The sequence below is a fragment of the Loxodonta africana genome, chromosome 23 (assembly GCF_030014295.1).
Source record: "Loxodonta africana isolate mLoxAfr1 chromosome 23, mLoxAfr1.hap2, whole genome shotgun sequence".
Lineage (NCBI taxonomy): Eukaryota > Metazoa > Chordata > Mammalia > Proboscidea > Elephantidae > Loxodonta > Loxodonta africana.
This window is the reverse complement of record NC_087364.1, coordinates 20,737,730-20,763,594: the sequence shown is the minus strand read 5'-3', so window position 1 is coordinate 20,763,594 and position 25,865 is coordinate 20,737,730. Positions and strand designations below refer to the sequence as shown.

At 44.1% G+C, this 25,865-nt stretch overlaps 1 protein-coding gene across 1 annotated transcript in view; it reads right to left on the bottom strand.

The window, feature by feature from the left end:
- Nucleotides 1–9,463: 9,463 nt before the first annotated feature.
- Nucleotides 9,464–25,865, bottom strand: part of USP12 (ubiquitin specific peptidase 12) — a 131,940-nt gene continuing 115,538 nt past the window's right edge. Inside the window, exon 8 of the mRNA XM_010593972.3 lies at nucleotides 9,464–9,794. Within this exon, the coding sequence (XP_010592274.2) occupies nucleotides 9,788–9,794 (7 nt within the window). The 3' untranslated portion in view covers nucleotides 9,464–9,787. The remainder of the gene's footprint in view (nucleotides 9,795–25,865) is intronic.

Sequence of the window (25,865 nt, the reverse complement as noted above, 5' to 3'; positions counted from 1 at the left end):
TGAATTATGGTGAATTTGAATATTGAATATACCATGGACTGCCAGAAGAACAAACACATCTGTCTTGGAAGAAGTACAGCCAGAATGCTCCTTAGAAGTGAGATGGCAAGACTTCGTCTCACGTACTTTGGACATATTATCAGGAGGGACCAGCCTGGAGAAGGACATCATGCTTGGTAAAGTAGGGGGTCAAGGAAAAAGAGGAAGACCCTCAACAAGATGGATTGACACAATGGTTACAACAATGGGCTCAAACATAGCAACAATTGTGAAGATGGTGCAGAACCAGGCAGTGTTTCATTCTGTTGTACGTGGGGTTGCTATGAATTGGAACTGACCCAACAGCACCTGACAACAACAACACAACAGAAATGTTTGTTATGATGCTTGCACATCCTTGGTTTAATTTCTTTTAGGACATTGTCCCCTCTTCTCAGAATTAATTTGCTTTTTTTGCCTTGCTTTAATGGTTTTACTGTGTTGGTAGCCTTTATATTTAGCTTCCTGAATACCATTTGGAAATAGGCAAGGTAAAAATAACAAGTAGGTGAGGTCGTCGCCAGACTTGCATTGAACACTTCTTTCTAATTCACTCTGAATCTTCTTCTTAAGAATCAGGCTCCCAAATTGCTCTGAAGTCACTTCAGGCCAAAAAGTCTTCTCCAGTGGGGTATTCTTAACTGCTGGCCACTGAATGTCAGCGACGTACAAAGACAGGCAGTGATCTTGCCTCCACACAGTGACCACACAGAAACCACTAAAACCTCCTTTTGGCATGATGTCACAGACAGAACATTTCACCGTGACATGACAAAAACCAATGCCAACCTAACAGCAGAGGAGCAAGTTCAGAGTAAAGGATGGAGTTGAACTCCTGAAAAATATTACTCAGCCTTTTTTGTTAGTTAATGTTGTTGTTAGCTGCCATCAAGTGGGCCCCCAGCTTGTGGAGACCCCACGCACAATGGATTGAAACACTGCCTGGTCCTGTGTCATCCCCATGGCAGTTGTAGACCTGACCATTGTGATCTATAGGGTTTTCATTGGCTGGTTTTTGGAAGTAGATCGACAGGACTTTCTTCCTAGTCTGTCTTAGTCTGGAAACTCCTCTGAAACCCGTTCAGCATCATAGCAACACGTAAGCCTTCACAGACAGATGGGTGGAGGCCACACATGAGGGGCACTGGCCAGAAGGCGAGAATTCTACCACTGAACCACGAATGCCTTCATTGGCATTGGGCTGTCTGTGTCTTCTCCTAAGGGTTACATTTAGAGAGGGAGACAGGATGACACACACAGAATACTTTTTTATGCAGATGAATAATAAGAATAGAAATTTTTCTACATCTTAAGAAGCAAGGTTAGGGAAGTTCTGCGTTTTCCCTTCACCCAAGTAGCTGCAGAGAAGTTACAGAAATTGGCCTTGGGCATGTTAATTTGTCAGCCAGCTCCAGAAAGGCCAGCCTGACCCAGCTCATCACAGGCTAAGACATCATACCCTCATCTGGGAAAGACATGGAGATGGGGGCTTCAGAGGGCTCCCCACACACAGCACTGAGCACGTGACTCAGAAGGAACCCACAGTGAGAACAGCCCATGGCCTGCAATGGCTCACAACGCGGAACAGGCTGGCCTGGGTGCAGAGGAACCTCCGTCTCTTAAGAACGTCATCTTTGGTAGGCATTTCTCCAGACTTTTTCTTTCCCTTTCTTGCCTCTTCTTTTCTCTTCTAACCTGTATCTCAAACCCAGGGTATGAGCAGAAAGCCCCATGTGCATCCGGAATCCAACTGCACCCCCATCCTGCAGAGCTTACTAAGTTGGTGGAGTAAGGTTGCTCCAACAAAGGACCAGACCACTCTTCTCTCTAACACCATTTGCAGTTGCTTTGCTTTGAGACCCTGTGGGAGGGAATTCATAACAGAGAAGACAGAAATCACCATCTTTCTGGCAATCATGATAGCATGTGCTGCGTGATCAGATACCCACCATGCCTTGGGCACTGTAGGGAAACTGTTCTATGGGGGACTGTTCTATGGGGATCATTCTAGGGGACCATTCTATGGAGACCTTCTATAGCAACCATTCTATAGGGACCATTCTCCGGGGGGCCATTCTACAGGGACTGTTTTATGGAGACCTTCTATAGGCACCATTCTATGGGATACCATTCTAGGGGACAATTCTATGGGGGACCATTCTAGGGGGACCACTTTGGGGGGACAGTTCCAGGCGGACTACTTTGAACTACCCATTAAAAAAAAAAAAAAAAATTTTTTTTTTTTATTTACTAGATTTCTTGAGTTTAAAATCTTACGGGTCCTAGGACTCAACCATTAATAAAATGCAGACTCGTATGAATAAAAAGATAATTATTGTTTGTACGTGACAGCCACGTGAGTTGGGGCAGGAAAGGGTAAAAAACTTCGAACTGCTTGAGAGAGGTTTTGCATTTGAAGCGTTAATACCAGAACTTCGTCCAGTCTCTGCGAGAGAAAAGGGACATTTTTAAAGGAAAGGGAGACATTGTTTCTTAGAGGACAGCTTTCTTACAAGCGGCTTGCCTCAAGGCACTGATTGCTACCCACCCAGACAGACCACTGGGAAGAGGACACAGAGGGCTTTTGAGACCAGAGGAGTCACCAGGATCTCAGAGTCTGACAAAACAAAAACAAAACCATTTGCCATTGAGTGACTCCAACTCATGACAACCCCGTGTGTGTCAGAGTAGAACCATGCTCCATAGGGTTTGCAATAGCTGGATTTTTGGAAGTAGATCTCCAGGCCTTTCTTATGGTACACCTCTGGGTAGACTCGTACCTCCAACCTTTTTGGTAGCAGTGGAACACATTAACTGTGCCACCCTGGATTACTTAGAGTCAGTCAGCCTCGGAAAATGAGACAGCCCAGTCCCAGGCCAGTATTGGTCAAGGCAGCCAACATGGTCAGAATATTAAAAACTAAATAAAACAAAACAAATACTCATTCAACAATATCTATTCGATGAATATGTACTGAGCACCTACTATGTGCCAAGCTGTGTTTTAGGTGTGAAAGCTATAATCATGAACAAGACAAAGTGCCCATTTTAAGGAGTTGACATTCTGCAGGGCACACTTTTTCACCAAGAGCAGAATTCTGAATTTCAAGACTGGAGCGCATAAGAAGATAGGACATTTGTTGGTCAGACGGAAAGCTGAGCAGATCCACAAGGGTTCCCTTTTGGGGTGCACGTACCCCGCGATGTCCACGGTACAGTTGTAAGGTGACATGTGACAGGCATTCGCAGTGGGGTAAATCAGAATCCTGCTTACACTTTTGGGCTGTGACCCTACTCACAGATGGGACTGTGACACCATAGGCCATGGTGGCCCAGGCCAGCCCTAAAACCAAGCCCAAATTCCAGATTCCACCCTTGCCTCTCTGGTCTACCTAGGAGCCTGCTTGCTGACTGGCTCTAGGTTCCTGTCCATTCAAAGTGAACATGTTGTGCCTCTCCAAGCTCCTAAGAGGTGTTTCTCCAAACGTCCTGAGATGAGTCCTTCACCAGCTCTTGCTCCATACACCCAGCTCCTTCGTCCTGTAGAGCAGTGGCCCCTGCCAATGACGGCTGAATCATGCCACTGTCATAGATGGCTTCTCGTTTCCAAATATCCTCTTCTAAAAATACTGTCTGTGTAGCAGCATGGCACGGAAACAAGCAGCAGCAGACTCAGAAACCTAATTGCAGAGCCTGGAACTTCCTGAACTCATATTTCAGTGAAACATCTACAAAACCCAAACAATTCTTGACCTTTCTGGAAAATGCCAGTGTGAGGTCTGTGTTCTGCCCCCACTGAACTGCCGGAACTTCCTCCCTGTGGCCTGCATATCTTCAGACTTCCTCATAGTGCAGTCTCAATAATATTTCCCCACAGGGGCATTGCACGCATCTTTCCAATGTCCATCTTTGCCCTCAAAGTCCAATGTGGCTTTATAAAGTGGCCCTGACCCAGAGAGCCACCACTCATCTGTCAGCATGTCATACCGTGGTGGCTTGTGTGTTGCTGTGATGCTGAAAGCTATGCCACTGGTATTTCAAATGCCCGCAGGGTCACCCATGGTGGACAGGTTTTAGTGGAGGGTCCAGACTAACACAGGCTAGGAAGAAAGGCCTGGCAACCAACTGCTGAAAATCAGCCAATGAAAACCCTAGGGATCACAACAAAATGTTATCTGATATAGTGCTAGAAGATGAGCCCCTTAAGTAGGAAGCCACTCACAATACATAGTGGCCACAACAATGGGCTCGAGCACACCAACCATTGTGAAGATGGTACAGGACTGGGAAACATTTCTTTCTGTTGTACGTGGGGTCGCCATGAATTGGAGCCAACTCGATGGCAACCAACAACAATCCAGGCAGCATTTTGGAATATGCTCTTGCTATATACTGTCGGCTAAAGAGGAAGGAGACAACTTGCTTGGAAACATTTCTGTCAGCATGAGTTCTGGGCCACATTCCAAGAAGGAAGAGAGGAAATTAATTTTTTCATCTCAGATTATTTCTGCAAATTGCCATTCCAGAAAGGTGACCAAATGTCCCAGTTTGCCCAAAACAGTATTGGCTGACAACTGCTGTCCCAGTATAAACATGGATCACATCCCCTTTCACTCTCAGAAGTCTTCCAGTTTGGCAATAAGACTACACAGTCATCCCAGTTCTAGATGATGGCTCTTAAAACTCGAGGGTCCTAGAAGCCCACTGGTCATCGGCAGCTGGTTTATCATTGAATTGTCTCCCTGGGTGACTGGGTGAAGCCAGCTCAAGATCTTGTCAGGTTGGGAAGAAAACAAAACAAAACAAAACAAAACCAGTTGCCGTTAAGTCAACTGCAACTCATAGCGATCCTATGAGACCCAGTAGAACCGCCCCACAGGGTTTCCAAGGCTGTAATCTTTATGGAAGCAGGTTGTCACCAGTTTCTCCCACAGGAATTCATTCTCCCTTTAAAGGCACTTGTCAGAAGTTGCACAGGACGATGTCTACGTATCTACCTACCCAGTTCTGAATTATATGACCACAGCTAGCAGCTAAGGAAGTTGAGCGACAGAGGTTCTACTTTTAAGGGAGAGGGGAGTATGGATATCGGAACACAAGCAGGAGTTTCGAGCACAGGGTGGCTCTAATGGGGTCACCAACTTCACTTCAGGGACTGCCCTTCTGAACTAGGCACCTTGGAGTTGATTCTGACTCACGGGGACCTCATGTGTGTCAGAGCAGAATTGCGCTTATAAGGTCTTCAGTGGCTGATTTTTCAGAAGTAGATCACCAGGCCTTTCTTCCAAGGCACGTCTGGTTGGACTCAAACTTCCAACCTTTCAGTTAGCAGCTGAGCTCCTTAACCGTTTGCACCAACCAGGGACCCCATTGCCCTGATACATGTTGAATTATGTTCCACATAGCTTTGCATCCTGCCCTCAAGGAAAGTCAACCCTCAAGGCAAAGAGCCAGGAGGTACCACCCACCAACTCTCATGGAGCTGTGGTGGTGAGTGCCTGTGCGCCACTGGCTCTTGTGTAAAGCTTAGTCTCCTAACCTCTGATCTGGAGTCCAGCGGTCACAGTGGCTGTGCCCGAGGCTCTGCGCCACCTCCCTTGATTCATCTAGTCCCCAAGAGGGAGTGGGCTGAGGACAGCTCAACTTGCCTGGAGCCCAAAAGGATGAAAGCTGTGATACCCAAGGAAAAGGGAGGGGGCTGGGCACTTCCACTGGGGAACAGCCTGGTCTCTCTCCTGCTCTATTGATTGAGCTCACTCAGCTCCTTCACCCTCTCTTTGGTCTCTCTTTTCCCCAAGATCCTAAAGTCAAGAAAATTTAGATATCCAAAATAGACCAAAGCAAAAATGTTGTTTTTGATTGTTATTTGCTGTCAAGTTGATTTCTACTCATAGTGACTCTGCATGAGTTTAGTTTTCTAGGCTATAGTCTTTACGGGAGCAGACTGCCAGGTCTTGGATCTCCCACGGAGCAGCCAGTGGGTTCCAACTGCCAACCTTTCAGTTAGCAGCTGAGCTCTTAACCGTTTGCAAAACTAGGCCTCTTTACAAAAAGCATTAGCAGACATGATTAGGGTCACTTAATAGTGATAAAATGATTAAGCTTGGATTGTTTCCTGTTTGGGATTGTTGTCTGGTACTGTTGGCCATGCCCACTGCTGGTATGAACGTTTCTGAATATGAGTCAAATTATTTTGAATATGATCAATTCACCCAGAAGATATAAACACTTTATGTATCTAATGACATTGCTTCAAAATGTATAAACCAAAAAATGACAATCAATAAGATAAAGAGACAAATCTGCATATGAACACACGTCTCTCAGCAATTAAAAGAACAAAGGTGAAAAGCACTAAGGCAACAGAAGACTTGGACAAGTCCATTAATCTTTAGGGTTGCGGATGCAAACACCTAATTCTAGGCACAGCCCCTAGAGAAACGTGTGCACATTGCACCATGAGTTATATTCCAAAACATTCATAGCAGCGTGTCCCTTGCCAACACCACCACACAACAACCCCAAATGGGAAGTAATCCAAATTCCCATCTCCAGCAAAATGAAAAAATATGTGTGGTCTATCCAGCCAGAAATATCTGGTCTCCAAAAGTGGCCTGAAGCCTGGACAGTTCCAGCAGCAAGCTGAGATCCTGCCAGGGGTCTAAGCTTCCAGGAGCTGCGTTTCCTCCAGTTAGATTGTTGACATGTCTCTATAAAAGAGACTCCCATAAACAGAGATTTTTCAAAAGCTCTTAAATCACAGCAAGCCTACCTAAAGCCTGAGGAATGTCAGCTGGTGCTGACTGTTCCTGAGTTGGGAGCTCCGTGGAGCAGCATTCCCCAGTGGAGACCGCCAAACATGGGCAGGAGCAGTCATGGGCGCGAGCCACCACCGTCTCTGATGCTCCGCAGGCCCCGCCACGGAGCCAGCTCCCCAGAGACCACAAAGACAGCACAAAGGCGGGCTTTTGTCATCCTCCCGACTCTCTGCCCTCTCAACTAGAAGGAAAAGAAAACCTGAAGAGCAGAAGACAATAAGGAAATGGCTCATGAGCCCAGAAAGCAGCTTCTAAGAAGCCCCCTGTGGCACAACAGTTAAGCAATTGGCTGCTAACAGCAGGGTTTTCAATTCCATCCCACCCAGCAGCTCTGCAGGAGAAAGACCTGGCAATCTGTTCCCATAAAGATTATTGCCAAGAAAAACCCTATGAGGCAGTTCTCCTCTGTCACATGGGGTCACCATGAGTCAGAATCAATTCCATGGCACCTAACAACAGCAACAATGGAGAAATCAGTCAAGTTCTGCCTGTTGCCTTGTAGAAATACACGAAGCCTTTCCTCTCCAGTTTGCAGGAACTGTCTTCCTTGAGGAAGGCGCAGCTCAGGCTGCAGCAACGCAGTTAGCCCTGCAGGGGGCGTCCAATGAGACGCCAAGGGCAGGGAGAGCCCTCCCCTCCACTCACACAGTCATGCCGGGCCATGACTCCGGGCTCCCTCCCACCAGCCTGCATTACTAACTCCATTGCTCCCATTTCAAGATCCTTCCCGTAAAGCTGCTGCCCTCCTTCCCTCTACATTCAAAGTTCCTAAAGAGCGCTCAGTATCCACTGTCTCTATTTTCTCCCTTCCCGTGGAAGCTTCGAACCCGCTTCCCCTCCATCATTCCTCTGAAGCTGCTCTCATCCCAGTGGCCACACTAGGTCTGATGGCCGCTATTCAGTCCCTCTGTAGCCTTGGATGCTACTGACCACAATCTGCATTTGGAAGTGTCTCCTGCCATGACCTCGGGGATACCTCATTCTCCTCGGGCTCTCCTGCTACAACTCGGATGTTTTCTGTCCCATCCCTGACTTGGGGCTTCCACTCTTGCCCTCCTAAATCCAGTTCTCCATATAGCAGCCAGGCTCACCTTTTAAAAATATAATTCAGACCTAGCCAATCTCCTACTGAAACCCCCCAATGGCTTCCCACCATTTTCGGACTAAGACCCAAGTCCTTACAAGAGTCCACAAGCCCAGCCCCTGGTGATTCAGCTCTGCCGCCTCCCTCTGACCTCACTGCCACCCCGCCCCACCCCCACTCTCCTTCCAACCTGCTCCTGGAGACAGTCAGCCTTCTGGCTATGTGTTGGCAAAGTGAGAAAGCAGTCTACTGCCTTCTTGTTACCAGGTGGAAACCCTAGGTTTTGCTCAGCGTGACTCCTATCAGCCAATAAATTAGAGACAGAGATGGGAGAGTGTAAAGGTGCCTTTTATTTCCACGCACAAGAAAGGCAGCAGTTGGGGCTGTTGCCACCAAGATCGCTTTGGGAAGGGGAGGGAAAAAGTTACTTTTAAGGGGTTTACAAGTAGGGAGTGCATACAAGTTATGTCAGCGACATTCTTAATTATATCTCCAAGGCACCAGGATTCTCACGGGACAGGCCAAGCAAAGGAAATGCAATTCTTTTTTTTTTTTTTTTTTAACTGTGCTTTAGGTGAAAGTTTACAAATCAAGTCAGTCCCTCGTACAAAAAGCCATACACACCCGGCCATGCACTTTCAGCTGCTCTCCCCTTAATGAGATAGCACATCCCTCCTCTGCACCCTATAATGCCCCTGTCCATTCACCCAGTTCCTGTCCCCCTCTTCCTTCTCGTCTCGCCACCAGACAGGAGTCACCAGCATAGTCTCATGTGTCTACTTGAGCCACGAAGTTCACTTGTCCCCAGCATCATTGTCTATCTGATAGTCCAGGCCAATCTCTGCCTGGAGAGTTGGTTTCCAGAATGGAGGAACTACAGTTCTGATGCAGATTTCCAGGCCAGCCAAGCAACGGAGCTGGAAATAGCGAGGCCAGCCGAGCATAAGAGCTGGAACCCTGATGCATTCCCACCTTCACCTGGACCTCCTAACCAGAGCCTTGGACCCAGAACATTCCTTGATAATGTCCCAGTTTCTGCTCCCTTATCGAGGAAACTCCCTGTTTTGCGTACAGAGTAAACTTTCCTTGCTCTGCTTATATGAGCGTGTCATATGGCACCTGGCCAACCCTGTTTCTCCTGCAGCACAAGAGGGGTGCCTGTAGGTCATCTCTGTGTCAGCTGTGGGGAGTGAGACCTGCTAGCCACAGGGACCAATGCCAACTAGTGACGCTGACCTTTCTCTGTCTCTTCTCTATGTGACTAAAACATTGGTCCATTCAATACCTCTGTGTAAGGAGCCCTGGCAGCACAAAGATTAAGACTTGACTGCTAACCGAAAGGTTGGAACCCACCCAGAGTCTCCACAGAAGAAAGACTTGGAGACCTGCTTCTGCAAAGATTACAGCCAAGAATACCCAATGGGGAAAGTTCTCAGTCACATGGGATCGCTATGAGTTGGAATCAACTCCATGGCACACAGCAACAAGTTATGTCTTTCTTGGTGAACTTAGACCTTGGCTCAACAGGATTCCTTAAATACACGCAGCTCATACTATCTCGGGGTCTTTATTTCATTGGTTCCTCTGCCCCAAGTGCTCTTCCCTTTGGTCTTTTTGTAATTCATATCTTGGCTTAAAGGTGTCTCCTTACCCTGTAGGTCACTATGAGTTGGAATCCACTCGACGGCAGTGGTTCTTTTTGTTTTCTTTACTCTGTTTAGTCCATATGTATGCATGATGTTATATGTTATATATGGCATGTTGTATCCTTGTTTACTGGTGTCCCCTTCAGTAGAACATAAAATCTCAGAGGTCAGGGACTTTGTTGATCTTCATTTCTGCCTCCTCAGCACCTGCAATAATGACACATAGTAGGCACTCAATAGATATATGTTGAATGAATGAAACAATCATAAAAACTATTGTATAAATACACATTTTATTTTACCTTAAAAGATATATGGTCACTTATTTGCAATATTTTGAAGCAGGCTCAAAGCCTTTTCTATGAGTGCGGGTGCCCTGACTCGTGGTCCTTAGTATCTCCTTCCTGATATAAATCACACCTATAATGTGCTGTCCACGATTTCAAGTTTCTTTAAAAGCAGCATGAGAGCTTCAAGGCTCTTGAAAAGCAATCTGAGTGCAGAATCCATCCATATTTTTATTGTTTTCCCCCAATCTCCCCTATGCTTAGTTTACTGCAAAATTTTAAGTCAATTTGTCTTTATTCTTTCCAAATTATGCAACTGAGTTTTCAAAGAAACAACTCTTCCGTTTTGTACTCTTTGTATTGGTTTACTTAATATTTGATTGGTTTACATAGTATGTAATTAAATTACTTAACTACAATAACATGTAAAATGGGCATAAACTGGTTTAGAGACACCACTAAACTCAAAAGTGTGTGCGTGCTAAGAGAATGAAAAGACAAGTTACAGGCTGGGAGAAAATATTTACAAAACACATGTCTGAGAAAGGAATTGTATCCAAAACACACACACAAGAAAACCCCGTAGGAAAGTTCTACTCTGTCACATGGTCTCCATATGAGTTGAAATCAACTCAAGGACACCTAACAACAATGACAACATCCACCCAGGGACTCTAGTTCTTTAATAATGTATCAATATTAGTTCATCAATTGTAACAAATGTACCACACTGATATAAGATGTTAATAATGGGAGAAACTGTGGGGGCAGGTGGGGGAGGGATATGGGAACTCTCTGTACTTTCAATGCAACTTTTTTTGTAAACCTAAAACTGCTCTAAAAATTAAAGTCAATTAAAATAACTTTTTTTTTTTTAAGTGTGTGGGCGCACTAGAGGCCAGCCCGTGTCCACTGGGCTGGGGGCATCTGTCAGATGTTAACCCCAACCAGTCGATTTAGAGGTCAGATGATAGAACTTCTGTAGTATAAAATCCCTGATACAAGAGACCGTTCTGATGGAAATTGGTATGAAATCCACAGAAGAGAAGAGAAAAAATATGGCTCCTGACTCATGGCAACCCCACGCACAACGGAACAAAACACTGCCCAGTCCTGTGCCATCCCTGTGATCGGTGGTAGATCAGATGGTTGTGATCCATAGAGTTTTCATTGGCTGAATTTCAGACGTAGATTGCCAGGCCTTTCTTCCTAGTCCATCTTAGTCTGGAAGCTCTACTGAAACCTGTTTAGCAACATGCAAATCTCCACTGATGGGTGGTGGCTGCACACGAGGTGTATTGGCTGGGACTTGAACCCAGGTCTCCCACATGGAAAGTGACAATTCGACCACTGAACCACTGCCTCATAGGTCAGCTAAATATAGCAAGGATCCAAACAGAGCTTATGTAAGAAATTTTCCTCGGCCCCACCTGGCCAAGGAAATTTCCTTCATGAGAAGGAACTGAAGTTAACATATGACCCACGATGAATGCTGGATTTCTATTAATATAATTATACTATGTTGTTGGTAAGGAAACGTTGTGGCCCAGTGGTAAAGAATGTGGCTGCTAACCAAAAGGCCAGCAGTTTGAATCCACCAGCTGCTCCTTGGAAACTATATGGGGCAGTTCTACTCTGTCCTATAGGGTGGCTATGAGTTGGAATCAACTCAGCGGCAAGTTTGGTTTATATTGTTGGCTAGTGATGTCGGCTTAGTTCTAGTAAGAATTACTGAAGAGTCATTCTCAAGTCTTTTGTGGTCTTTTAAATTCAGAATAAATCAATTCCTTCAGATATTTTATATATATATATACATATATATATAAATAATTTTTGAGGAACTTCCCGAGACTATGGTGCCAGACATCCAGCTAACTCAGCACTGAAGGCACTCCTGAAGACCACCTTTCAGCCACAGGTGGTTGCTCTTAGGTGCCGTTGAGTTGGTTCTGACTCACAGCGACCCTATGTACAACAGAACGAAACACTGCCTGGTCCTCCGCCATCCTCACAATATTTGTTATGCTTGAGCCCACTGTTGCAACCACTGTGTCAGTCCATCTCATGGAGGGTCCTGCTCTTTTTCGCTGACCCACTACCAAGCATAATGTCCTTCTCTAGGGACTGATCCCTCCTGATAACATGTTCAAAGTATGTGAGACTTAGTCTCGACCTCCTTGCTTCTAAGGAACATTTTGGCTGTACTTTTCCCAAGACAGATTTGTTTGTTCTTTTGGCAGTCCATGGTATATTCGATATTCTTTGTCAACACTGTAATTCAAAGGCATCAGTTCTTTTTCAGTTGTTTTTATTCATTGCCTAGCTTTTGAATGCATATAAGGTGACTGAAAACACCGTGGCTTGGGTTGGGTGCACTTTAGTCTTCAAGGCGACATGTTTGCTTTTTTATACTTTAAAGAGGTCTTTGGCAGCAGATTTGCCCAGTGCTATACGTCGTTTGAAGTCTTGACGGCTGCTTCCATGGGCGTTGATTGTGGATCCAAGTAAAAAGAAATCCTTGCCAACTTTGATCTTTTCTCCATTTATCATGATGTTGTGAGGATTTTTGTTTTCTTTATGTTAAAGTGCGATCCATACTGAAGGCTGTTTTCTTTTATCTTCATCAGTAAGTGCTTCGGGTCCTCTTCACTTTCAGCAAGCAAATTTGTGTCATCTGCATAACACAGGTTGTTAATGAGTCTTCCTCTAATTCTGATATCCCATTCTTCATATACCTTCTTGGATTATTTGCTGAGCATACAGATTGACTAGATATGGTGAAAGGATACAACCCCGATGCACACCTTTCCTGAGTTTAAACCACGCAGTATCCCTTTGTTCTGTTTGGACGACTGCCTCTTGATCTGTGAACAGGTTCCTCATGAGCAGGATGAAGTGTTCTGGAATTCCCATTCTCAGTGTTATCCATAGTTTGTTATGATCCACACAGTCGAATGCTTTTGCATAGTCAATAAAACACAGGTAAACACCTTTCTGGTATTCTCTGCTTTCAGCCAGGATCTATTTGACATCAGCAATGATATCCCTGGTTCCACATCCTCTTCTGAACCTGTCTTAAATTTCTGGCAGTTCCCTGTCAATGTACTGCTGCAGCCGCTTTTGAATGATCTTCAGCAAAATTTTACTTGGTGTGATATTAATGACATTGTTTGATAATTTCCAAATTTGGATGGATCACCTTTCTTTGGAATAGGCATAAATATGGATCTCTTCCAGTCGGTTGGCCAGGTAGCTGTCTTCCAAATTTCTTGGCATAGACGAGTGAGCATTTCCAGCGCTGTGTCCGTTTGTTGAAACATCGCAATTGGTATTCTGTCAATTCCTGGAGCCTTGTTTTTCACCAATGCCTTCAGTGCAGCTTGGGCATCTTCCTTCAGTACCATTGGTTCCTGATCATATGCTGCCTCCTCAAATGGTTGAACACTGACCAATTCTTTTTGGTATAGTGACTATATTCCTTCCATCTTCGCTTGATGCTTCCTGGGTCGTTTAATATTTTCCCCATAGAATCCTTCAATATTGCAACTTGAGGCTTGATTTTTTCCTCAGTTCTTTCAGCTTGAGAAATACCGAGTGTCTCCTTCCCTTTTGGTTTTCTAACTCCAGGTCTTTGCACATGACATTATAATACTTTGTCTTCTCGAGCCACCCTTTGAAATCTTCTGTTCAGCTCTTTAACTTCATCATTTTCTCCTTTTGCTTTAGCTGCTCGACATTAAGAGCAAGTTTCAGAGTCTCTACTGACATCCATTTTGGTCTTTTCTTTCTTTCCTGTCTTTTTAATGATCTCTTGCTTTCTTCGTGTATGATATGCTCGATGTCATTCCTTAAGTCCTCTGGTCTTCCATCATTAGTGTTCAACGTGTCAAATCTATTCTTGAGATGGTCTCTAAATTCAGGTGGGTTATGCTCAAGGTCATACTTTGGCTCTTGTGGACTTGCTCTGATTTTCTTCAGCTTCAACTTGCATATGAGCAATTGATGGTCTATTCCACTGTCGGCCCCTTGCCTTGTTTTGACTAATGATATTGAGCTTATCCATCGTCTCTTTCCACAGATGTAGTTGATTTGATTCCTGTGTATTCCATCTGGCAAGGTGCACATGTATGTCACTGTTTATGTTGGTGAAAAAGGTATTTGCAATGAAGAAGTCATTGATCTTACAAAACTGTATCATGTGATCTCCAGCATCATTTCTATCATCAAGGCCATATCTTCCTACTACAGATCCTTCTCCGTTTCCTACTTTCTCATGCCAATCACCAGTAATTATCAATGCACCCTGACTGCATGTTTGATCAATTTCAGACTGCATAAGTTGCTAAAAATCTTCAATTTCATCATCTTTGGCCTTAGTGACTGGTGCATAAATTTGAATACCAGTCATACTAATTGGACTTCCTTATAGGCATATGGCTATTATACTATCACTGACAGCGTTGTACTTCAGCATAGATCTTGAAATGTTCTTTTTGACGATGAATGCAACACCATTCCTCTTCAAGTTGTCATTCCCGGCATAGGAGACAATATGGTTGTCCGATTCATATGGCCAATACCAGTCTGTTTCAGCTCACTGATGCCTAGGATATCGATGTTTATGTGTTCCATTTCATTTTTGAAAATTTCCAATTTTCATAGAATCATACTTCACACATTCCATGTTCCAATAATTAATGGATGTTTGCAGCTGTTTCTTCTTATTTTGAGTCATGCCACATCAGCAAATGAAGGTCCAGAAAGCCTGACTCCATCTACGTCATTAAGGTCAACTCTACTTTGAAGAGGCAGTTCTTCCCCAATCATCTTTTGAGGGCTTTCCAACCTGAGGGTCTCATCTTCTGGCACCGTATCAGACAATGTTCCACTGCTACTCGTAAGGTTTTCACTGGCTAATGTGTGCTGTAAGCTTTCATATAAAGCACAAAAAAATTTTTTTAATTTTAATTTTTAAATTATATTATTGTGATAAAATACAAATATTTGTCATTTCAACCACGTTTACATATAATTAATTACTTTCACCATGTTGTCATCATCACTATTTTCAGAATGTTCCATTACCCTTAACAGAAACTCAGTGTCCTCTTAGCAATGAGTCCCCCTTTCCTTCTCCCTCCCGCCTCTGGTACACCACTAATAAACTTTGGTCTATATGCATTTGCCTATTCTAGATATTTCACATAAGCGGTATCAGATAATATTTGTCCTTTTGTGATTGACTTATTTCACCCAGCATATTTTCAAGGTTTATCTATGTTGCCACACTTATCAGAACTTCATTTCTCTACGGTTGAATATTTCATTGTAAAACGATACCACGTTTTGTTTATTCATCTGTTGGTGGACACTTGAGTTGTTTCCACCTTTTGGCTATTGCGAATACTGCTGCAACAAACATTGGTGTGCAAGTATCTGGGTCCCTGCTTTCTATTCTTAGAGCATATGCCCATTCCTCACTTATTGACACAGTTAGGTTGCAGAGACCAGGTCATTATGTGAAAATTGGCATTATGGGAAAATGGAGGATGACCACATCAGATCCAAAAATGAAGGATGGCTACATCATTACATAACTGCCAAATTACATCATTACATAACTTCCAAACTACTGAGAATCATGGCCCAGCCAAGTTGACATATAACCTTAAGCATCACAGCCTGTGTAACTCTCATCTCGCACCTTGGCGTTTGTTACTGCCAGGTGTATGTGTTAATGCACGAAATAGTCTAATAGTAGGTTTTGCACTATTGTCCTAAATATGAAATGTCAGATAATGAGATAGTCAATAAGTGATGAGTAGGTGTATATCTAGGAGTGGAAATTGCTGGGTCCTGTGGTAATTCTAACATTTTGAAGAACCACTAAACTGTTTTGCATGTTGACTATACCCACCATCTTACATTCCCACCAGCAATGGATGAAGGTTCCAATATATCTACATCCTAACCAACTTGTTCTTTTCCATTTTTCTGATTATAGCCATGCTTAGTGGGGGCAGAGTGATATCTAATTGTGGTTCCTTCAGGTATTTTTAAAAACAAACTTCTGAACCAAGAATGAAACCTGTTTTAACTCTTACTTTCCTGAACTGATAACATTTTATACAACCCAAATGTCCCAATCAGCTGTTCCTCTCTTCATCTGTCACTTATGTCCTGATGGAGAGCTTTGGCCCGTGCTATGGATCTTGTCCCAACAACACTCTTCATCCTGTCATTTAATGAGACTTCTTTTTAATCTCCTCACTGCTGGGATGCTGCCCCTACAAGAAAACTTTCATGCACTCATGAGGAAGCCCATCAATCCCTCTCTACAAAGCACTGGTCCACCATACTGAGAACGCTAGTAGTAAATATTGTTGTTGTTAATTGCCATCGAGTTGATTCCAACTCATGGGGATCCCATGTGTGCAAAGGAGAACTGCTCCATAAGGTTTTCAAGGCTGTGACCTTTCAGAAGCAGATCTCCAGGCCTGTCTTCTGAGGTGCCTCTGGGTGGGTCGAATTGCCAACCTTTGGGTTAGAAGTACAACAATCGTTTGCACCACCCAGGGACTCTGATAGTAAATAAGCAACTGTGAAATCATGCAACACACTCTAAAAGCAAAGCTAAATATTTATGATCCTGCAAATATTTTTGACACACTTTTCTGGGCTACAAATCCTCCTCTGGAATGAATGGGAAGGATGAAAGTAAAGGCCAAGGTCCCTTCCTTCTGGACATTCACACACATACTTACGACACTTGCCTTTAACCAAGCCACAGCTCAGGCCTCAGTCCCTTCCCTGCTCTGGCACCTTGGCCAGAACACCTTGGTAGATGCAGACATTGGCTACTTCTACTGTTTTTCCTCACATTGGGGGGTCCATTTCTGAATAATCTGATCATGCTGACTATCAAGGGAGAGGAATCACAAACTCAACAACACTTAATGGATCACAGGAGAGAGAGTCAATCACCCTGAGGAACAAAAGTGTTGCAGGCCTGCAGAACTTGGTTGTGACCTGAACGAAGGTACTGATATAACAATGTTGGTCAGAGAGGAAGGGGGTGAAAGCCAAAAACTCACAACAAGGCTAGTCCTAGCGGCAATCCTGAACGTATCCACATAAACCCCTTCACGGGTGAGAAAGACCCTGGTAGAAAGATGGGCATCCATTCTGCCTGAAGGGTCCATACCCATCATGGGCTTAAAGCAGATACTATGTAGCCACTTCCTCTGTATGGAGTCATTTCTAGTAATCTGACTTCCTTTAGGCTTTGCTTAAAGGGAGAATATGCTGGCCAGGCCAACCCAAATGCTTGGTCTGTTTGACAGCCATTATTTTCATTATAAATTACTAAGATGACATTCAGGCCTTGTCTTAGTTATTTAATGCTGCTATAACAGAAATACCACAAGTGGGTGGTTTTAATTAACAGAAATTAATTTTCTCACAGTTTAGGGGGCTAGAAGTCCAAATTCAGGGCAGTGGCTTTAGGGGAAAGCTTTTTCTCTACGTTGGCTCTGGGGGAGGTCCTTATTCCTTGGTTCTTTGGAGATCTTCATGTGGCATGGCATCTGTCTTCCCCCATTTACCTCTGCTCGCTTAATCTGCTCTTTTACATCTCAGAAGAGATTGACTTAAAACACACTCTACAGGAATACTGCCAAATTAACATAATAAAGGCAACACATTGCCAAATAGGATCATAACCACAGTTATGTCCTGCGCCATCCTTACAACAGTTGCTCTGCTTGAGCCCATCATTGCAGCCACTGTGTCAGTCCATCTTGTTGAGGGTCTTCCTCTTTTTTGCTAACCCTCTACCTTACCAAGCATGATGTCCTTCTTCAGGGACTGGTTCCTCCTGATATCATGAGCAAAGTACATGAGACGAACCACTGGTATAAAAAAAAGAAGAAAAAAACCCATTGCCATCGAGTAGATTGACTCATAGCAACCACAGGTATAACCTGCTGCCGTTGAGTCAATTTTGACTCATAGTGACCCTACAGGACAGAGTACGGCTGCCCCAAAGGGTTTCCAAGGAGCGCCTGGTAGATTCCAACTGCCAACCTTTTGGTTAGCAGCCAAACTCTTAACCACTATGCCACGAGGGGGGTCAGGATTTACAACACATGTTTTGGGGGACACAATTCAATCTATAACTGGCCTATATATCTCACTTTCAGTAGGCATCAGGCTCTCTGATCCAGTCACTGCTAGGGCTCTGATGAGATAGCTCTGACCGGTAGGGCCGAGGGCTAGACTCCAGAACTTTCTACATTTCCCAGGGCAAATAATCTCTCGGAGCTTCACAAAGGCTGGTTAATGGTCCTTGCTGATGACGAAGACCCACAGCAGAGCTTCTCAGCCCTGGCTGTACGTGAGACATGTGGGAAGACAACTGCACCAGATCCGATCAAATCCAAGTCTCTGGAGGCCTGGACAGTGGGTTTGTTAAAAAGCTCCCCAGGTGATGTGCAACCAGAGGTGAGAACCACCGGCTAAGTGTCTAGCTCTTTCTTTCTAAGATGAAGACAGGGCCCTCAGGTTCTGTAACCAATCTGAACAGTCTTCTGAGCACTCGTAATTTTTTTTTTTTTTAAACCAGTTGCTGTCGAGTCAACTCCAACTCGTGGCGACCCCATGTGTCAGAGTAGAACTGTGCTTCATACGGTTTGCAAAGGCTGATTTTTCCTAAGCAGATCACCAGGCCTTCTTTCTAAGGGGCCTGTGGAGGGACTCAAATCTAGCTGCCAAGCATGTAAACTGTTTGACAACGAGGGACTAATATTAGCTACCACATATAGAGGACTTAATATATGTCAAAGGTCCCTAGGTGTGCAAATCGTTTGTGCTCAATACCTAACCTAAAAGTTGGTGGTTCGAACCCACACAGTGGTACCACAGAAGATAGGCCTGGCGATCTTCTGTTAAGATGATACCCAAGAAAACCCTATGGAGCAGTTCTACTCTGCAACGCATGGGGTTGCCATGAGTCAGAATTGTCTAGAGGGTAATTAATAACAACAATAATATGTGCCAAGCACTCTGTACGTATTGTTTGTTATGCCTTTTTACATACAGTACCTGTAAATCTAAAAATAACCTGTAAGGTAGCTATCCTTATCTCTCCCACTCCCACCTCCTTTTTTTTCAGGTAAGAAAACAGACTCAGAAAAGCTAAGCAACTTGATAAAAAACTCACACAGTTCGTTAAGTGGACAAGCCAGTATTATGTCCAGGTTTAACCAATTCCAAAAGCCCATGATTCTTCCATTTTGCCACATTGTCTCTTAGCCTGTGATGATTTTTGTAACTATGACTTGAATATTAGGATGAGTCATACGTTCTCCAAAATTTCATCTGTAGGAAATCTGGGTTGGGAAAACTGTTTGTCTAGAGGCTGTTCAGGCAAGGATGTCTGTTCTTGCTCAAGTGGCCCAATCCATTTATTAGCGTAATCGAATTTTGTAGAACAGCAAGCCAGAGGATAGTTTTAAGATAAATTACATTTGTGTTTTTAATCAAGAGGCCAACATTATCGATTATGTAATAATCCGCCCTCTCTGTTTATTTTAATTCTTAAGGAAACAGTAACTTCCCCCATTAAACTCACTCTGACCCTTATTTTGGAGACTTATTATAGTGTCTGAGTCTGCACTGCTCACATATGGAACAGTGAAATGAGGCTCATAAAATGGTGACATGGAGAGTGTCTCTAATTACATAAGTCTCTACTGAGGTATAAAGAATCCATGGCATTACCCTGAAGATGCTTTGAGGGTAGAGGTCTCCTCTCCATCTCTCTCCCACCAGGCTGATTGCCCTGAGTAATCAAATGAGTTCCACACTAGCTCTTGCTTCCGAAACTACTGCCGGGAAACCAAAGAGCTTGGCTGAGTTATCCCAACACCACCTCACGTGGAACTCTGATAAAGACACACATTGCTTACTGAGTTAATATTCTTAATTCCTGCTATGGATTGAATTGTGTCTCCCAAAATATGTATTATAAATTATAACCTCTATGCCTGTGGTTATAATGAGGCAGGATTGGTGTAGGGTGTATCTAAAGTCAATCTCTTCTGAGCTATAAAAGAGATTAATGCAAGCTAGCAAGCAGAAATGTGGAAGAGCAATGCCAAGCCTCTGGTAATTTTCCTTATTGACGCTCTAACGTGACTCTAACCTGTTGGTCCCATGTTTAGGAGCCATGGTGGATGCCAAGAGGCAAAGGAGTTTTACCGGTCAGTGTTCTATCTAAAAAGTTGCAAAATACGTGTGTGTGTGTGTGTATGCGTGTGCATATTTACTATGTGCAAAGCAACACGCCTTCTCCCTGCTTCTGTTTTCTGTGCCCATAGCAGCACCAGACCCAGAGAGAGATTTATCCATGGGAAAGAATGATGACAAATGACTGTGACACTTACGTAGATGACATGACCAAGCCAAATACCTAAGCGCTACTCCAACACATTTGACCATTGGCTCTCCAGGGCCCAGAATTCCTTCCGTGGGTCTTTACGTCTTTCCTCTGTCCATTCTGTCCTGATCCTGAACTTTTTGTGAGGGTCATAACCCAAATGCTTTTTCTAAATAAATATCCTCATATGTTCAGCAGATGACACCTCCCCTTAGCAAGGTTGAATAGGGAGAAAAAACAACACTGACTGTGGCAGACCGTAGGCCACAACATCTCCCATTCTACATGCTCTTCTTGCAGTGTGACCCTGGCACTCATCCCATCAAGTGATGATACCCATGTCCACTTCCTTTGATTATGGGCAGATGCTTGGGGCTGCGTCAACCAACAAAGTATGGCTGAAGTGATGCTCTGTGACTTCTGAGAGTACAACCAAACCAAACCCAGTGCCGTCGAGTTGACTCTGACTCATAGAGACCCTAGAGGACAGAGTAGAACTGCCCCACAGAGTTTCCAACAAGCACCTGGCGGATTCGAATTGCCGACCCTTATGGTTAGCAGCTGTAGCACTTAACCACTACGCCACCAGGGTTTCCCTTCTGAGAACAGATCATAAAAATGCCATGCACTCCCACCTTGCTCTCTTGGGACACTTACTCTTGGAATCCAGCTGCCATTCTGTGAGGAAGCCCAAATGAGCTCAAGTGAAGAGACCACATGGAACGGCCAGGAATAGGTGTTCGGCCAACAACTCGGCTGAGGTTCCAGCTGACAGCCAGCACCAACCTTCAAATGATTCCATACGCCAGCTGCCAGATCACTCTAGCCTTCAAGTCTTCTCCCCTAAGGCCCCAGGTGAGCAGAGAAAAGGTGTTCCTGCCAGGTACTGATCAAATTCCTGACCCAGAAAATTTATGAGAACACAAAAATGGTTATTAAAACCAAACCAGTTGATACTGAGTTGACTCCAACTTATGGCGACCCCATGTGGGTTAGAATCGAACTGTGCTGCACAGGGTTTTCAGTGGCAAATTTTTCGGAAGTACATTACCAGGTCTGTCTTCTGAAGTGCCTCTGGATGGACTCAAACCACCAACCTTTTGGTTAGCAGTCGAGCACATTAACTGTTTGCACCACCCAGGGACTCTGTGAAAAATAAGCTGCACACATGTAATTAGTTTGTCAGTAAAACATGAGCTATTGCTTCTGTTATGGATTCAGTTGTGTCCCCCACAAAATATGTGTTGGGACCCTAACCCCTAAACCCTATACATTTTTACTGTACAGCTCAAGGGACTTTACATAAACCAACCAGTTGCCGTCAAGTCGACTCCAACTTATGGCCACCCCGCGTGTGTCAGAATAGAACCGTGCTCCATGGGGTTTTCAGTGGCTTATCTTTCAGCAAAGCTTTCTTCCGAGGTGCCTCTGGGTGGATTCAGACTGCCAACTTTCAACTAGTAGCTGAGCTTTTAACCATTTGTGCCACCCAAGGACTCCTGAAATTGTTATTTTACACCACTAAATTTCAGGGTAGCTTGTTAGGGAGCAATATCACATAGAAACCTGACTTACATTCACAATCATAGCTGAAAATTTCAAGATGTAGTCTAGATGTAGGAGCCTTGGTGGTGCAATGGTTAAGCGCTCAGCTGCTAACCGCAAGTTTGGCAGTTTGAACCTACTAGCAGCTCTGTGGGAGAAAAGACCTGGAGATCTGCTTCAGTAAAGATTACAGCCTAGGAAACCCTATGGGGCGGTTCTATTCTGTCCTATAGGGTCACTATGAGTTAGAATTGACTCGACCACAAGTCTAGGTGTACTTTGGAACACCAGTCTTATTTAGAGTTTGAAACATTTAAAACAACTAAACCCACCAAATAAATATCAAGTGTATGGAAAATTATATACTGACTAAAAATTAATTTTAATGACATGGGGAAATGTTCATGTATTTATTTGACATGTTTTCCTTGAGCAACCCACCAGGGACCAGGAAAAAAGCAGTATGCTGGACATATTACCTGCCTTCAAGGATCCTGCAGATTAAATGGGAAAGACAAGGAATACAAATAGGAAATGAAAGCACAGGAAGTAAATGCTGGAGGAACGCACAAGAATTATGAACTCGGCAAGGACTAGAGAGACAAGATGGTAGTTCAGTGTGGCTGGAGTACACAGGCTAGGTAGAGGGACTATAAGAAACCTAACCTAAAAGTGACAAAAATTCAGCAAATTTTGGAAATCCCAGCAAGAGGCAATAAGGAGAAGTCCCTCCACCGCCAGCCACCACCAAGAATCCCTAGAGATACTGTGTGCAGAGGAAGGGGGTTCAGACAGTGGTGCCCAGGTTTCTGACCACAGTGGGATAGGCTTGAGCTATTTTTACTGATACATCACAGGACATGGCATTCTCATCAGGCTGAGAACTGGGGACATCTAGATGACTGACATATGGACGCACACACACACACCTAGATGGAAGTGCATCAAAACATTAACACACTCTCTCTCTGGGTTGTGTGAATGATGAGCGCTTGTTTCTCCTTTACATCCGTGTCTTCTAAATTCTAATGAGAAGATCTCTCTACCATAAGCAGGGATGAGAAAACAGTGACTGTGACTATACATGAAAAGCTTAAAGGCCAGAGCCTACAAACACTGACTCTGCAAAAGGATGAGGGCCATTGCCTCATGAGCAAAGTGTGACTTGGGCCCCACCGTCCAGAGAAAATATACCGTGATGATGTCACAAAAGTTCATAGTAACGTGAATAAGGCTCACTATTATAATGCAAAGGTAAGGATTTTCAGCTTTACCTTTCTCTGGTGTTTTCAATAGCATATTGATGGATTCTGACTGATTTGAGACAAACGCTGGGGTCAAAGAAACTTAAAAGAAGTCAGGAACTGCAACCCACTGAAGATTAAAAAAAAAAAAATGTTTTCAGCTTTACCTTTCTCTGGTGTTTTCAATATAGCATATTGATGGATTCTGACTGATTTGAGACAAACGCTGGGGTCAAAGAAACTTAAAAGAAGTCAGGAACTGCAACCCACTGAAGATTAGCCAGGAAAAAAAAAAAGAGTTGAATTTTAATTCTCTATCACCTCACGCTTGGTAAAGTAGAGAAACCAAAATATAAACAAACCCATTGCCCTCAAGTGAATTCCAACTCACAACAACCCTATAGGACAGAGTAGAACTCCCCCATAGGATTTCCAAGGAGCAGCTGGTGGATTCAAACTGCTGACCTTTTGGTTAGTAGCCAAACTCTTAACCACTGTGCCACCAGGACTCCAGATAAAGTAGAGGGTGAGTGAAAAAGAGGAAGACCACCAACCTATCAATAAGATGGACTGACACAGTGGCTCCAACAATGGGCTGAAACATACCTACTATTGTGAGGCTGGTACAGGACTGGGCAACATTTCATTCTGTTGTACACGGATGGGGTCACTATGAGTCAGAACCAACTCAACGGCACCTAACAACACTTTAAAAAAGGATTCTGCCTTGTCCCCATATCCCTCTCTAGTCTATTATTTCTCTCTCTCTCTCTCTGTGATCTGGCTTCCATGGCCTTCCCCAAGGACAAGAGTGGCATTATTGCCAAATCCAGGGGATATACTTTCATTCTCATCTTACTTGATTCTTCAGCATTGGACACTGTTGACTACTCCCTCTGGTTCTTGAAGCTCTCTCTTCCCTTGGCGTCTGTATTAACATACTCTTCCAGTTTTCTCTCTATTGCCTTTCTGTGTGCTTCCTGGGTTTCCTTCTCTCATCTCCTCAGTGTTCTCCAAGGTGTCTTTGGGGCCCACTATTCACCTCAATCTTTACATGCTTCCAGAACAATGGCATCTAAACTAAGGGCTTCGATTAGCAATTAGATACTAATGACTTGCAAGTCCATCTCTAGCTCAACCCTCTCCTGAGTTCTTGGCCAGATACCTACTACCAGGCATCTCCATTTGGTCTTTTCAAGCCTTTCAAGCTCAACAAGTTCAAAATCAAACATTATCATTCGTCAAAAATGAGTTCTTCCTTTGTATGTTCTCTAAGTGTGGGTGCCATTAACTAATTAGTCACCTGAGCCAGAATTTAAAAACTCCTTTCATTCACATATCCATTCATTGATTCAGAATTGATTAGGCACCTGCTGTGACTGTGTGTTGGGGAACATCTCTCACAGCTGTGCTCTCAAAATTGAAAAGCTTAAGAGGCGAGGAGGGTGGCTTGCTGGTGGTGGCGAGGTGGGCTGCAAACCTGTAGACAGGTAAGCGCAGTGAGTGCTACCAGGGAGGAATGCTAGGGCTATGGAAACACTTAGGAGGGACTCAAACCTTGACATCAGAAGGTCAGGGAAGACTTTACTGAGGTAGTGACATCATCTGAGACCTGAAGGCAAAGAAGTTGTAGGGTGAGGTGGAAGCGTTATGGGCAGAAGAAACTTGTGCCAATGCTTGGAGAGGAGACAGAGACCATGGCACGTTATCTTCCAGGGACTAAATTAACTCAGTATGGCAGAAGCCTAAATTATGGAGAAGGTAGGTGTGTTTGTGTGTGTTGTGAAGAGGGATGGTACGAGGGAGCTAAAGAGGTATTCAAGAGCCAAATTCTCAGGGGCCTTGTTAAAGAACCTGGATTTTACCCTAAGGAAGAGTCATTGAAGTGTCTCAAGCAAGTAGTTCTTTCAGCATTTAGTCAATAAATGTGAGCACTTTAAAAATAGAACTCAGATTTCACTGTAGGGAATGGACTTAAGCAGGCCAAGACTGAGTAGGAGACACAGGGTGAAGGTGGACTGGACAAGGGTGGTAGATTAGAGCTACAGAAAAGCAGATAGGTTCTGGAGATTTTTAGGAGGTGGTCCTGATGGGATGAAGGTAAAGGGATCAATGATTGAGGATGCTTTCCAGCTTCTGACTTGTGCACATGGGTGAATGACGGGGCAATGCATCACATCAGGGAACCCGGCAGGAAGGAAGTTTGAGGAAGCTGAGTTTGAAGTGTCTGTAGAGCATCACGGTGGAGCTGCTCCAGGAGACACAAGTAGACACATGGGTCTGAAGCTCAGGGGATCTGGGCTAGAGATAAAGCTTTGGTAGTCACTGCCGTCAGAGGATAATTAAAATCATGAGAGTGGAGGAGGTTGTCCAAGGAGAGTGCATATAGAGAAATGGGCAAGTGACCTACAACAGAACCTGGAAGGACACCAACATTTGAGGACTGAGGAGAGTACTTGCCTTTGCTTATTTCAAAGCTAATTCTCCAGCTAAGTCCTATACATTCTATTTCAGTGTTTTGTGTACCAATCTGCCACCCCTTCTTCCAACACCATCAACTTGGTCCGGGCTGTCATTCCTTCTCAATGGGATTACTACAATCATTCCATTGGCCGTGTAGTCAGGCTCTTCCCTACAGTCCACCTTCCACGCTCCTGCTAAAATTATTTTCCAAAAAAGCCATTCTGTGAGATTTATCATCTACTTAAAACCTTTTAAAAGTTGCCTACGTCCATTTTAGGGAAACATAAACTCTTTAGCTTGA